Source organism: Diplotaxodon limnothrissa, linkage group LG1 (genome assembly GCF_057381915.1).
Source record: "Diplotaxodon limnothrissa isolate DT_005_m linkage group LG1, D_limnothrissa_male_GT1.1, whole genome shotgun sequence".
Lineage (NCBI taxonomy): Eukaryota > Metazoa > Chordata > Actinopteri > Cichliformes > Cichlidae > Diplotaxodon > Diplotaxodon limnothrissa.
Window position 1 is genome coordinate 28,743,799 of NC_140596.1, and position 13,209 is coordinate 28,757,007.

Sequence of the window (13,209 nt, forward strand, 5' to 3'; positions counted from 1 at the left end):
GGCTGTGCAAATGAATTTATATGATAGTCCATGAAAAATACAAAAAATTACAAAATAACAAAATAGGACAGGGACGCCACAACTTTATATTCGTCCTAAATGAAAAATTAAGATGTTTTTTCTCGGGCAGCTTCACTGTGCTTAACAAAAATATATATTATACCATCTGTGAAAAAACCGGTTTTGTTTGTTTGTGTGTTTGTTTTTAACGAAGAGACACTGACACCCCGCGGTCAACTGGAAAACGTCAAGCAAGGATGAGGAGGTTTATAATAGGAAAATAAAGAAAAGTGGATAAAACAAAAAAAAAAAGCACAACATACTAAAACATACATTTGGTGTGTAAATTACTTTTGTTCTGAGACTAAATTTAAACCCAGTTGTTGAAAACAAGTATCCAAAGATATTATTCTTGAGAAAACCTAAATTGCATTTTTCACTTTGGCTAGTTTCTTGAAAACCAAATACATGTCAAATATACGATTTAAAATAAGTTATAAATCCATCATTTTGTTTTGTAGCGTCTCTTGTGATTTTTAAACCAATTTATTAAACATTGACATATTTTAAAGAAGAATCTAACAGTCCTGTTACTGAAACCTATTCGACCTGACAAAAGAATAGACAAGCAGTGAGACCATTGTATTGTATTGTATTGTATCTTTATTTGTTTCAGACATATAAAACAAAAAACAATATATACACACTACATATATTTTCATTTACAGATACGAATATATATGTAGATATACACACACACACACGTATGTGTTCAGATAAACAAAAAATATATAATGAAATAAAACAAAATCGTCTGACATAATGTAACAATGTTTGGTCTGAAAAGGAGTAGGAAGAAGTATGAACATACTTATTAATTCCTACCCCTGCTCAACATCTTATTGATCCCACATAATTCACCTAATTCCCATCATCACATACTTCACACGATACACGAGGAGAACCTATATAAACTTGGCTACCGTGACTGATATAATTTGGATATAATTTGATATTTTTATACATACAATGGGTGATCATCTTTATCGGTATCATATTCTTCCAAAATCAGTTTTCGAAGTATTTTCATGAACTTACTAATTCCTGAGCATTGCTGTAGATCTATAGTAAAACTATTCCACAGTTTTACCCCATAAATAGTGACACAAAAGGTTTTAACCTTTGACCGTGCTTTAAGAATCCTTAGATTCAATTTCCCCCTCAATTCATAGTCTCCTTCTCTGTCATAGAACATCCTCTGTATATTTCCTGGTAACATATTGTATCTGGCCTTGTACATAATTTTTGCAGTTTTATATTTTATAAGATCCATAAACTTCAGTATTTTTAATTTCAAAAACATGATGTTAGTATGGTCTCTAAATCCTGCTTTATTAATCATCCTGATTGCTTTTTTTTGAATTTTACATATTGGTTGAAGTGCAGTTTTATATGTGTTTCCCCAAATTTCCACACAGTATTCCAAATATGGCAATATAAGTGAACAATAAAGTACCCGGAGTGATTTGGAAGGCAAAAAATATTTAACTTTACTTAGTACGGAGATGCTTCTTGACAGTTTGGCTTGTATATGCTTTATGTGAGGTTTCCAGCAGATTTTGTTATCTATTATCACACCCAGAAATTTTGTATCCGAAACTTGCTCTATTTCAACATTGTTTACTAATAATTTTGCTCCTGCATCTTTTTTTACAATTTCCGAATAACATAAATGTAGTTTTTTCCAAATTTAATGATAGCTTATTTCTATCAAACCATGTTTTCAGTTTAATCATTTCTTGTGTGACAATTTCCAAAAGCTGATGTAAGTTCTCTCCAGCACAAAAAATATTTGTATCATCTGCAAATAGAATAAACTGTAGTATATCTGATGTTCTGCATATATCATTGATATAGAGGATAAACAGCTTTGGTCCCAATACTGACCCCTGCGGAACTCCACAAACAATCTCCATACACTCTGATTGATATTCCCCAATTTTCACAAATTGCTGCCTGTCTCTCAAATAACTCTTTACCCATTCTAACACCACTCCTCTAATGCCGTAGTACTCCAGTTTATCAACTAATATGTCATGATTAATTGTGTCAAAAGCTTTTTTTAGGTCAATGAATACACTAACTATACATTGTCTTTTATCTATATTGTTGGTGATATTTTCGATCAGTTCCATTAATGCCAATGATGTTGATCTATTTGATCTGAAACCATACTGACTATCCGTTATTATTTTGTGTTTATCTATAAATTTGTCAAGTCTATTACTAAAGACTTTTTCCAGTGTTTTTGAAAATTGAGAAAGTAGAGAGACAGGCCTATAATTTGTGAATTGGTGTCTGTCACCATTTTTAAACAGTGGTGTTACTTTAGCTGTTTTCATTTGTTTTGGGAATGCACCAGTTTGTAAGGACAAATTGCAAATGTGTGTTAAGGGTTTGGAAATGCCCTCTATCACTCTCTTAACGATTTCCATATCAATGTCGTCAGAGTCTGTAGAGTTTTTTGTTTGTGATTTCCCAACAATATCAATGATTTCCATTTCTTCCACCACCGTTAAGAACATTGAATGAGGATTGCGGTCAATGAGTCTAGTTTCTTTCTCTACAGAATCTGTTATATCAGGAATTGTTTCAGCCAAGTCTGGCCCAACACTTACAAAGAATTTATTGAACTCATTTACCACATCTCTCATATTAGTAATATTTCTATCATTATTTGCGAAATACGAAGGATAGTCTGCCTGCCCCGAGCCCTTTTTGATGATGGTATTTAATGTTTTCCAGATCCCTTTAATATTATTTTTATTCATAATCAGTAATTTTTCATAGTATTCCTTTTTACATGACCTTAAAATACTCGTTAATTTATTTTTATATTTCTTGTATTTATTTTCAGCTTCTGTGCTTCTGTTCATTATAAATTCTCTGTATAAGGTATTTTTCTTCTTACATGCATTTTGCAATCCTTTTGTAATCCATGGGCACTCTGCATATTTTTGTTTTTTACTATATTTCTTTACTGGGCAATGACTATTATATAACAGTTTAAATTTTCCTAAAAAAATCTCATAAGCTTTATCAATATTTTTTTCCTTATACAGCATCTCCCATTCTTGCTTGAGTAAATCACTTTTGAATGCGTTTATTGACTCTTCTGTTCTCACTCGTTTGTATTTTATTGTGTTTTGCTGTTTAACCTTCCTGTAATTGCTGTTATACACTATAAAAACAGGTAGATGATCACTGATGTCATTAATTAGGAGACCACTTATGGTTCTATTTTCTATTTCATTAGTAAATATAATGTCTATTAGGGTTGCCGACTGTGCTGTAATCCTGCTGGGCTTAGTGATCACTGGAAAAAGTCCCAAGCTATACATTGTATTAATAAATTCCTCTGTCGCTCTCTGCTTGTTTGGATTTAGTAGATCTATGTTAAAATCCCCACAAATGAACATGACTTTTTGATTTGTCCTAATGAATGTTTTATCTACCCACTCCGTAAAAATTTCAATATTAGAACCTGGTGTTCTATATATACAGCTTACAATGACATTTTTCTCTTTTCCCATACTAATTTCTATTGTTACACACTCTAATATATTATCTACCGCCACCGTCATTTTTTCTACCATCTTGTATTTTAAATTTTTATCCACAAACAAGGCCACACCACCGCCATTCTTATTCTTTCTATTTGTAAGATTTAATTCATATCCATCTATTACAAAGTCCTCTCCTTTCTGTTTATTAATCCATGTTTCAGATACTGCAATCACACTGAATGGATGTGTAAATTTGCTTAAATATTCCCTTATTTTGTGAAAATTTGCATATAAACTTCTACTATTAAAGTGGATTATAGATATTTTGCCGTCGACCTTGACAGTTTTGTTGAATTGTTCTTCAGTATGATAGTAGCAGGTATTTTTGATGTTAAAAAAGTTCAGTTCTGGATCAATGTCCTGCTCTGTGAAGTGTGTTTTGTATTCCGTGTTTACTGGTGAATTTGAGACAACATGAGACAACATGACAAAGATGAAGTGGCACTTTCATCCATGTGTTGATAGCTACCACTGGTCGACAAAACGTCAGTCTTCTTTGACATATTTAGCATTTTCTAATCTTTTCTGACTGGGTTAAGTGTTTCACTAGCCAAAAGAAGACAATTACATTTCAGCGTTTTATTTCTTTATTAGTACACCTGCATTTATTAATTCACAGTCTATTGCAATTCACAGCTGCATCTTTTTTCTAAGAAAACACTAATCGTAGCACCGATTTGTAACACTGTTACCATGCATATAGAACAAGTATTACAAACATGTGTTAAACGCATATAAAATATTATTAATCAGTATTTTGGTGGTCCTGAGTATTTATTTATGTCATTTATGTCATGAGCTACAAATAAAAGTAAGATACCCCTTCAGCCATATTACTCCAATTTCAACCCTTTTGGCATAACATTTATAATAAAGTAATCATAAATGATTCTCTTAGTTCACAGAGGGTTGATCTATATGCTTTGTAATTGTTTGAATAACTATAGTGAATAGGGTATTCAAGCAAATATTTGCCAATAAATACTGAATGAGTATTTAGTACGAGGGACAATTTTTAACTTTATGTTTAATAATTAAAAAAGGGTTTTAAAAATTATAGAATACAGCAGCTAATATCTGATAAAAAGTTTACAATTGATGCCTGACCTTTATAAATAAATTTTTAATGGCTTATTATTTGTTTTTTATAAATTACACATGTATTTATTTATTTGTTTACATTTTAAGTTTGAATTAATGCGCCAATTGTGTAATGATCAAAAAATATTTAAAAAATTAAAAAATAGAGTGTAGTGCCTCTTGCTCACACGTCCGTCCACGTTTGAATGTAAATGCTGCTTTTAATAAGAATTTTATTATTTTAATTCTATTCTATTTAACATATTTGCCGATTGTATTGTGCCCAAAACGGTCATATAGATAAAAAGAAGGAAAACAATCTGTATGTTAAGACACTGTTCAAGTTTTTTCTTTGTTCGTTTTTTTTTTTTTTTATCTAGAAGTGAACAATAAAGTTTCAGGACAAAAAAAAATATTTTGGAGGAAGTATACCCACGCCACTTCCGGAGACTCTGTAGCTAGCAGGTAGCTAGTGATGAGTGATGGCGTCTGCTGCGATGGATACCACGTAAATGAATAACAACAAAAACATTACGGCGAGTGCGTGTCTGCGTGTCAATAACGAGGCCGTTTCTGTGAAAGTACACTGAAAAACAGTGTGTCGTTATGGCGACCGGGAGCAGTGGTGGCGGATTGCCGTCAAACCATGACGGTCAGGAGGCAGCATCCAACTCGGCTCATTGCGGAGCACCAGCAGCGCTCTCCAACGTCCCAGCCTCCGCTCCTACCCCGTCCGGCTCCCCGCCCGTCCTCGGCCTTCACCGGGAGCCCATGTACAACTGGCAGGCGACGAAGAGGTCCCTAAAGGAGCGCTTCGCCTTCCTCTTCAACAACGAGCTTCTCAGCGACGTCAGGTTCATAGTCGGGAAAGGAAGACAGGCCCAGAGGATACCGGCCCATAAGTTCGTCCTGGCCGCTGGCAGTGCCGTTTTTGATGCCATGTTTAACGGTGGGATGGCCACGACCTCTGCTGAAATCGAGCTGCCTGATGTGGAGCCGGCCGCCTTCCTCGCGCTGCTCAGGTAGGACAGGTGAACCCCAAGCCCTGCCTGCATTCGAGACCACCTAGTACCACACTATTTCCGGGTGGTAAAAACCTCATGCATACCTCATGATCAAAGTGTACATAAACATTAAAAACAGCATTTAAAAGTTAATCAAAGTCAAGGCGCTTATGTGGCCCACCATATTGTTTTTAGGGGATTTCTCATGTTTAACCCTAATGAAAAATACGAAACCTCGCTCTAACCTACTCTATTAAAAACAGTTTATCACTTATTAATTTGACTTCCTGATTTTAGAGGTCTCACAGCAAAGTGACCTTCAGACCTTTTCTTTCAAATTAAAGAATTTGAAAGGTAAAAACTCAAATACGAACTGCTAAGAAACTAATAATTAGAAGGGGTGGGTGGGGGAGGGTATAGCGATACAGTACAGTTTCACGATATTGTATCGACGCAGGGACACCAAATATCGATATTTTATTATATGAATGAAAATAAACAGATAAATAATAAGTACATGAAAACACCCTGTAATACTACTCTACTAAGAAGAGGGCTTATCTCCTGCACCACCATCCTAAATTATAATTCTGATTCTGATTTAGGATGGTGGTGCAGGAGAAAATAATGCTAGCCAAGCAATAAATGGGCTCAACTGAAAAAAAAACACAACTATCACCACAAATGATGGACACACTCAGCTGGACAAAGTATATAATTGCCAACTTGACCCCATTCAATCACAGAAGGGCAACATTGATGGATGATTTTAGTGACATTGTTGTTATGCTTGACAATCTCATTTTGCAACAGAAAAATAACTGAAGCACATAACTTTGTTATTGGATAAAATATATACTTTGATGATATATTTAGGTAATAAATAACTGTATATGTTATTGAAATACTCAGCTTATTGCAAAATGGTAAAAATTACAATTATAGCAAATCATGAGGGAAATATTGTGATAGTATCGTATCTCAGGGTGTCTGGTGATTCAAGCTAATAATGAGTAAAGAACTGTTGTGATTATCTAGAGGACCATTTCAGTTTATGCCAAATGAGTAGTGATGTTTGTATGAACTTGTTCCTTGTAACTCAAAATGTTGAGGCACCTCCATCTTAGCATGGCCTACAAATATTAAGAATTTACGTAGAATAACTATGAAAATGTAATTGTTCCCTTTGTTCTGGTGCCTGTTTCCTCTCTACAGGTTCCTCTATTCTGACGAGGTCCACATTGGTCCCGAGACAGTGATGACGACTCTGTACACGGCTAAGAAGTATGCGGTCCCTGCTCTGGAGGGGCACTGCGTGGAGTTCCTCACCAAACATCTCAGAGCTGACAACGCATTTATGCTTCTCACTCAGGTTACTTTCACTCTCCTCGACTATAGTGCATCCTTTACGTTAAAACTGAGAGATCCAGATGGCCTGGATTGTACTTTCGGTTTGTGAAATTTTTAATGTTGAAATATTCCTTTTAATTCTGCAAGTTAACTTGCTTGGTTTTGAACCATCCTCGATGGCACTAGATATAAATAGTCAGATTTATGTAGTCTACAAAGAGTCAGATTTCTTTAATGGCGGGCATGAATAGGGTTTTAATATCAGCTATGTGTATTTTTTTTTAATGCATTTTCCAGGCAATATGTTAAAAAAATCTAATGAAAATCTGGCATTGCTCTTACCGTCTGTTCAACAGCAGCTCTTACAGTTAGAGATAAACTGTATTTCTTTTAAGTGTGTGTGTGTGTGTGTGTGTGTGTGTCAGCACCAGACCACCTCCCAGCCATCGCTGGCAGGACTTTTACAACATTAGCTGTTCTATTTTTGGTTTATGCTGCCGTTTGTTTGGGTTCAGCATTCTGTTCAGTGGCTGGCTGCTGTGCCCTCAGGCTGCTACTGAATCTGATTGGGGGGTAGAAAAGGTCTCAGCAGCAACTAGAACAAAACTATAAACAATACTGTAAATAAGCTAAAGCAACCATATTCTGAGCAGTGTTTTCTTTATTAGCAGTGGTGGTTTGGGAGATTTATTCATTAGCATTATGAGGTTCCACCCAACTTGGATTGTTTTAGTGTTTGCATTAAACTTTCAGTTTTGTTTTTGCTTGTTCTAACGTGTTTGGGGGTAAATTCGATACCCTCCTTTGCTGCGTTCAAGATAAATGACCAGAATCGACACTTACATGGATACTTTTGTGGTCTTGTTACAGGCCAGGTTATTTGATGAGCCTCAGCTCGCCAGTCTCTGCTTAGACACCATCGACAAAAGCACAGCAGATGCAATAAATGCAGAGGGATTTACAGATATTGACCTTGGTATGTGAGCGTTTATGATCAGGTGTTTTCTTGTCCACGGTTTGCATGCGACTTGTTAAATATTAAGACTTCTGTGTATTTGCATGTGTAGACACTCTTTGCGCGGTGCTTGAAAGAGACACACTAAGCATCAGGGAGAACCGTCTGTTTGGAGCGGTGGTCCGCTGGGCGGAGGCTGAGTGTTACAGGCAACAGCTTCCTCTGACCGCGGAGAACAAACAGAAGGTTCTGGGGAAAGCCCTCCCGCTCATCCGCTTCCCGCTCATGACTGTTGAGGAGTTTGCTGCCGGTAAGTGAATCACAGAAATATGAGTTTATTTGCAATGCTGTGATGTTTGCAACACTCTTCTTACCAGTTCAGCCATCACTAAGCATATCCATCATGTTCCTCATGTATAACTCAAACCACAGAAACCAGTTTGATATTCTTTCTTGTGCAACAGGGCCTGCCCAGTCTGGAATATTGTTCGATCGGGAGGTGGTAAATCTGTTTTTACACTTTACAGTAAACCCCAAACCGCGGGTCGACTACATCGACAGGCCTCGCTGCTGCCTCAGGGGGGAGGAGTGCAGCATTAATAGATTCCAGCAGGTTGAGAGTCGATGGGGGTACAGTGGTACCAGCGACAGGATCAGGTGAGCGGAGGCTTGATGGTTGTTTTTTTTTGTTTTTTAATTATTAACACTTGATTTTTCTCATTTTCTTTCCATCTCTTTCTCTCTCTGCAGATTCAATGTTAACAGAAGAATATCCATAGTGGGTTTTGGCTTGTATGGTTCCATACATGGACCCACTGACTATCAGGTCAACATACAGGTAACTTCTGGCACGGAGACATAATGAGGTTCAAGAAAAAATACTTACACTGCTGATGAGTGGGTTTATAACTTTTTAGTAGAACTCAGTGTCATTTCATTTTTATATTATTGCCAGCAAGTAAAAAACAAAACAACAACTTTGAAATATTAAAGTGAATAAAAAAAAAAAAACACAAGAAAAACAACCTTTTCTAAAATACAGAGTTGTGGTAACACAAGCATCAATCCTCACTTAATATATCTTAGCTTTAAACTATAAGTTAAGTGCTCAGTGTGTAAAATCCCCCAAATTATTCCTCAAGGCTTTTAACTAAACTGCAGCCAGGTCTCTGTAGCTTGCATGAGCATACAGCATATGCTCAAACTAAGAGCTAGCATTGGCCAAAATAATGATGAGATATACATAAGACTGTCCTGCAGCTTTGTATACTGTGTGTCATGTCCAAAGAAATTGGGATGGAGAGTGAAATGTAAACAAAAACAGGATACAGTGCAAATCTCATAAACATGTAATTTATTCACAGAAAAACAGAGAAAAATGTCACATGTTTAAAATAAGAAATTTTTACCACTGAATGAAAAACATCAGCTCCTTCTGAATTTGATGGCAGCAACACCTGTCAAAAAAATTGGGACAAGGGAAACAAAAGAATGGAAAAGTAAGCGCTACTGAGTTCAGTAACATGAGAGGCAGAGTTTCACTGTTTTGCAAAAAACTGCAAATCTACAAATTGTGGGACAATTTCAGAATAATGTTCTTCAGTGTGAAAGCAAGCGAGACACCAGTGTATAATCTGTATGCCTCACTTCCTTATACCAGTATAATATTTATAGTAAGGTAACTGAACCCTGACATTACCCTTGGGTCTTCCTGTTATTTATTACGGTTATTTATGCATCAAAGCTTTTATTCTATAATTACAGGCAAAAAAAAGCATCGTTTTATATAATACACACATAATACATTAGTTACTGTTATTAATCCTCTTAGCTGTAGAGTCAATCTAGCTAGCTAGTGTTTCCAGTCACATCAGATTTTGCTAGCAGTACCATTAGCAGGAAGGAAAGCATACATTAGAAATTAGTGGACTCCATTTCCAATCTAAAATAGCCAGTATTGCTCAGTGTTGGTGCTGTAGAGGAATGGAAGAAAGAGACAAAGGCAAGGCGTTAAGGAGCGGGCAACTCATCCGAGTCCCTCACATTAAGGTTACTGCACAGGCTGCTGGAGGTAACCCAGAGCTGGAAAAGATCTTATTTTTTAAGTAACGTTACAGTCCGCTCACACATTGGCAATAAAGATAAAAACATTGCTTTTATGAAAAAAGCTGAAATAATGTTAAAAAAATACCGGTAAGTGGGGAAATTAAAAATCTGAACACAGTAGTAATATCCTTTCCAAAATATGCAATAAAGATACCAAAAAAGGGTGTGCTGTCTAGATCTGCTTTATGGTAACCTCACTCTCTTTTATTGTGTAATTTATAATTCCTCTTTATATGACGGTTTTCTCTGTTTCCTGCTTGAACACAAGCTTTAAGATAAAACATGGCTGAAGATACTGCGATTGCTAAAAGCGAGTGTTCAGTAGCTGACCTTTTATCTCTGTCAAACACCAAGCCCTGACAAGTGTTTGCCTTTCAGTTATTTTACTAAAAATGCGCCATCAAATGCCAACTGACTTGTTCAGTTCCCTGTATTTGTTAAAAAGTCTAACAGAAGCTTCTGTACACCAGTGAACAGCCCAGGTTCTTACAGTGCTCGGTAGATGTTCTGATTACAATCTGTGATGTAAAGGTCCAAGATTTGCATCGTCCCTGGATTTCAAAGTATAGCCTGGGGCCCTTTATGCGTGTGATCCCTCCTATCGCTGCTGCTCATCTAAACTAAACCAAAACCCCAGTCACACAGGCGAAAACGATCGACGACTGAATTCAGCAGTTTAGCGGTCACAGGCTGGTCTCTGTGCCTGTTAACTTTAGTCCCCAGTAAGAAGAGACATAGCTGAATATGTGCTGTGTAACAGTTTATTTCAGGGGGCTTCCACGTTTGTTACAGCTACAGAAATCCACCAGTAAACAGATGTGACACTGATGCTGCCAGCTGTGTAAAAAGTTGATTTAGTTGTTGTACATTCAGTGAAGACTTTCTCCTGTTCCTCTGTAGATCATAGAGAGCGACAAACGCATCACACTGGGACAGAACGAGACAGGTTTCAGCTGCGATGGCACAGCAAACACGTTCCGAGTGATGTTCAAAGAGCCCGTGGAAATCCTACCCAACGTCAGCTACACTGCGTGCGCCACCTTAAAGGTCAGCCCGAGGTCACTGTATTTGAAAACTGAATTGAAGGAATGATTGAAAATGAGCTTAATTTAACGTCTGTCTTTTTAATTTTATAACTCAGGGCCCCGACTCGCATTATGGCACTAAAGGGTTAAAGAAAGTGACCCAGGAATTGGCATCGGGGGCCAAGACAACATTTTTCTTTTTTAGTTCACCTGGAAATAACAACGGCACATCCGTGGAGGACGGGCAGATACCAGAAATCATCTACTACAGCTGAACTCGCTGCAGTGTCATTCAGGTACACTGAAACAAGGAGACCTCGGACTGCTGGGAAGACTGGACTGTTCTTAGTGCCTCACGAGCCTATGGAATAACGAGTGTGTGTGTGTGTGCTGTATGTGTGTATTTGTCTATACGATGTTGGTGTACAGGCATGATCAGCAATGTGGAAACAGCCTGAGTTGTGGAAAAATCACAGCTCTGTTGTCAAAAAAAAGAAGAAAAGAAGCTTTTCGGGGGACAAAGTGTATCATCGGCTATGAATGATCTAAATACAGACACATCCTGGAGACAGGCCTGAGAGCTGTCTGTTTGTTAACATGTGAATCTGAGCTACACGTCAGACTGCAGACAGTTACAATCTGTTTTGCTGATGCATTTATCCAAAGTACAATATTTACATTTTTTATTTTTTTTTTTATTGTGCACTGTTTATCATGTATTCAACATGTGTCTGTTCAAGTACTTTGTTTTGGCATTGTAATCACGCTCCGTGTGTGTATGTTGTGTAACATTGCCAGTGGTACATGCTGTTATTTATGACTTCATGTTTGCTTAGAGTTAAAATGAAAAAAGAAGACGGAAAAAAAACCAGCAACAACAAAATAAACGTTCCAGTTTTATGGGGAAATAAATGTTTTGGTTTTTTTTAATATGGCTTAAAAGGTGAGTTTTTTTTTTTTCCTGTTCCAAACGCTGTGGTAAATATTTATGTACAGTTTATATCATTCCTCTTTGTGTCACTAGGTGATGCCAAATCCTCTACATGCATTCAGATACTACAAAACAGATTAGAGGAGGGGGTTGTGAGACGATCAAGGGAAGTAATCGGCGTCGTGGTTACAGTGTCGTCCTTAATCCTGACGCACATCTCAATAATGCCCAATTATTCTTTGCTGGATGTGCTCTATTCTTACTCTGCCAGTGAAAAGAAGGCTGTCCTCTGAAAGCTGCGTCTACAGCTCAAAAGATGAAGTGCTCTTTAATTGCATAATGTGCACATTCATATGAAACAGGCAGTGCAAACAAGGCCACTTTAGATGGCTGTGAGTGGGCTTTGACGAGGAGAGTGATCCACGAAGGCTGTCAGGTGAGTCACCGGGACCTGAGAGCTTCTGCTGTCTGCCCACTTAGACGGCCCTCATAAGAGAAAGAACCAAGAAAATCAGTTTGAGGCAGCTTTTTTTTTTCTTTTTTTCACCACCCACGACACAAAACACTCAAGAACCAGGAGGACAGATAGTCCACAGCACTACCAGTCCTCTAATTTTTACCTGTACTTTGTTAAAAAAATATATTTTAAAGTCTTCAAAGAACTTAATAAAGGCTTCCTGTTACGTCTGCCACAAACAGGCAAACATGGAGCTTATTGGGAATAACTCGGTCACAAGGATGATTTCTTGCACTTATTAGATTACAAATCCATGACAGGGATTTGTGGTTTCTCTGATGTGTGCGCTTGTCTTTCTAGATGTGTGGGTGGTGTGAGGCTGGTTAGATGGCAGATGAATGAGCCGTCTTTCACAGAGTGAGCCTGAACATGAACACTGATGACAGGAGAGGGGATTTTTCTCTCTGCTGTTTTTTGACAACAAATGACACTGACTGTACAGGACTAAATGGTTTATGTGGTGCTGAAGCATGATTATAATCAGGAACCCCACTTTTAGTACTCAGCCTAGAAATGGTTCCTCTAATTAGTGTGGCTGCAAAAAATGTTGTGCAGCAAAACTCTCACAGTACCAAAAAATGATGCTGACATATGAGCAGGTAGTATTACCTGCAT

The 13,209-nt window shown here is 37.2% G+C and overlaps 1 protein-coding gene across 2 annotated transcripts; it reads left to right on the top strand.

The window, feature by feature from the left end:
• Positions 1–5,172: 5,172 nt before the first annotated feature.
• On the top strand, positions 5,173–12,045 carry LOC146639950 (BTB/POZ domain-containing protein 1-like). Of its 2 annotated transcripts, none has more exons than XM_085356749.1 (8): positions 5,173–5,728; positions 6,926–7,082; positions 7,931–8,036; positions 8,128–8,325; positions 8,480–8,672; positions 8,766–8,853; positions 11,022–11,168; positions 11,263–12,045. In XM_085356749.1, exons 1-8 carry the CDS (start codon positions 5,313–5,315, stop codon positions 11,419–11,421), a joined length of 1,464 nt encoding a protein of 487 aa, XP_085212875.1. In that variant the 5' UTR covers positions 5,173–5,312; the 3' UTR covers positions 11,422–12,045. The 2 variants fall into 2 exon arrangements, with proteins under 2 accessions (XP_085212875.1, XP_085212884.1); XM_085356758.1 differs by having other exon boundaries at positions 8,543–8,672.
• The last annotated feature ends 1,164 nt before the right edge of the window (positions 12,046–13,209 follow it).

Bases quoted from the DNA above. Each gene is read 5' to 3' on its own strand.
- LOC146639950 (XM_085356749.1), top strand. From the start codon at position 5,313: ATGGCGACCGGGAGCAGTGGTGGCGGATTGCCGTCAAACCATGACGGT. The intron at 8,854-11,021 runs GTAACTTCTGGC...GTTCCTCTGTAG, and splicing joins ACTATCAGGTCAACATACAG to ATCATAGAGAGCGACAAACG. The intron at 11,169-11,262 runs GTCAGCCCGAGG...TTTATAACTCAG, and splicing joins CTGCGTGCGCCACCTTAAAG to GGCCCCGACTCGCATTATGG.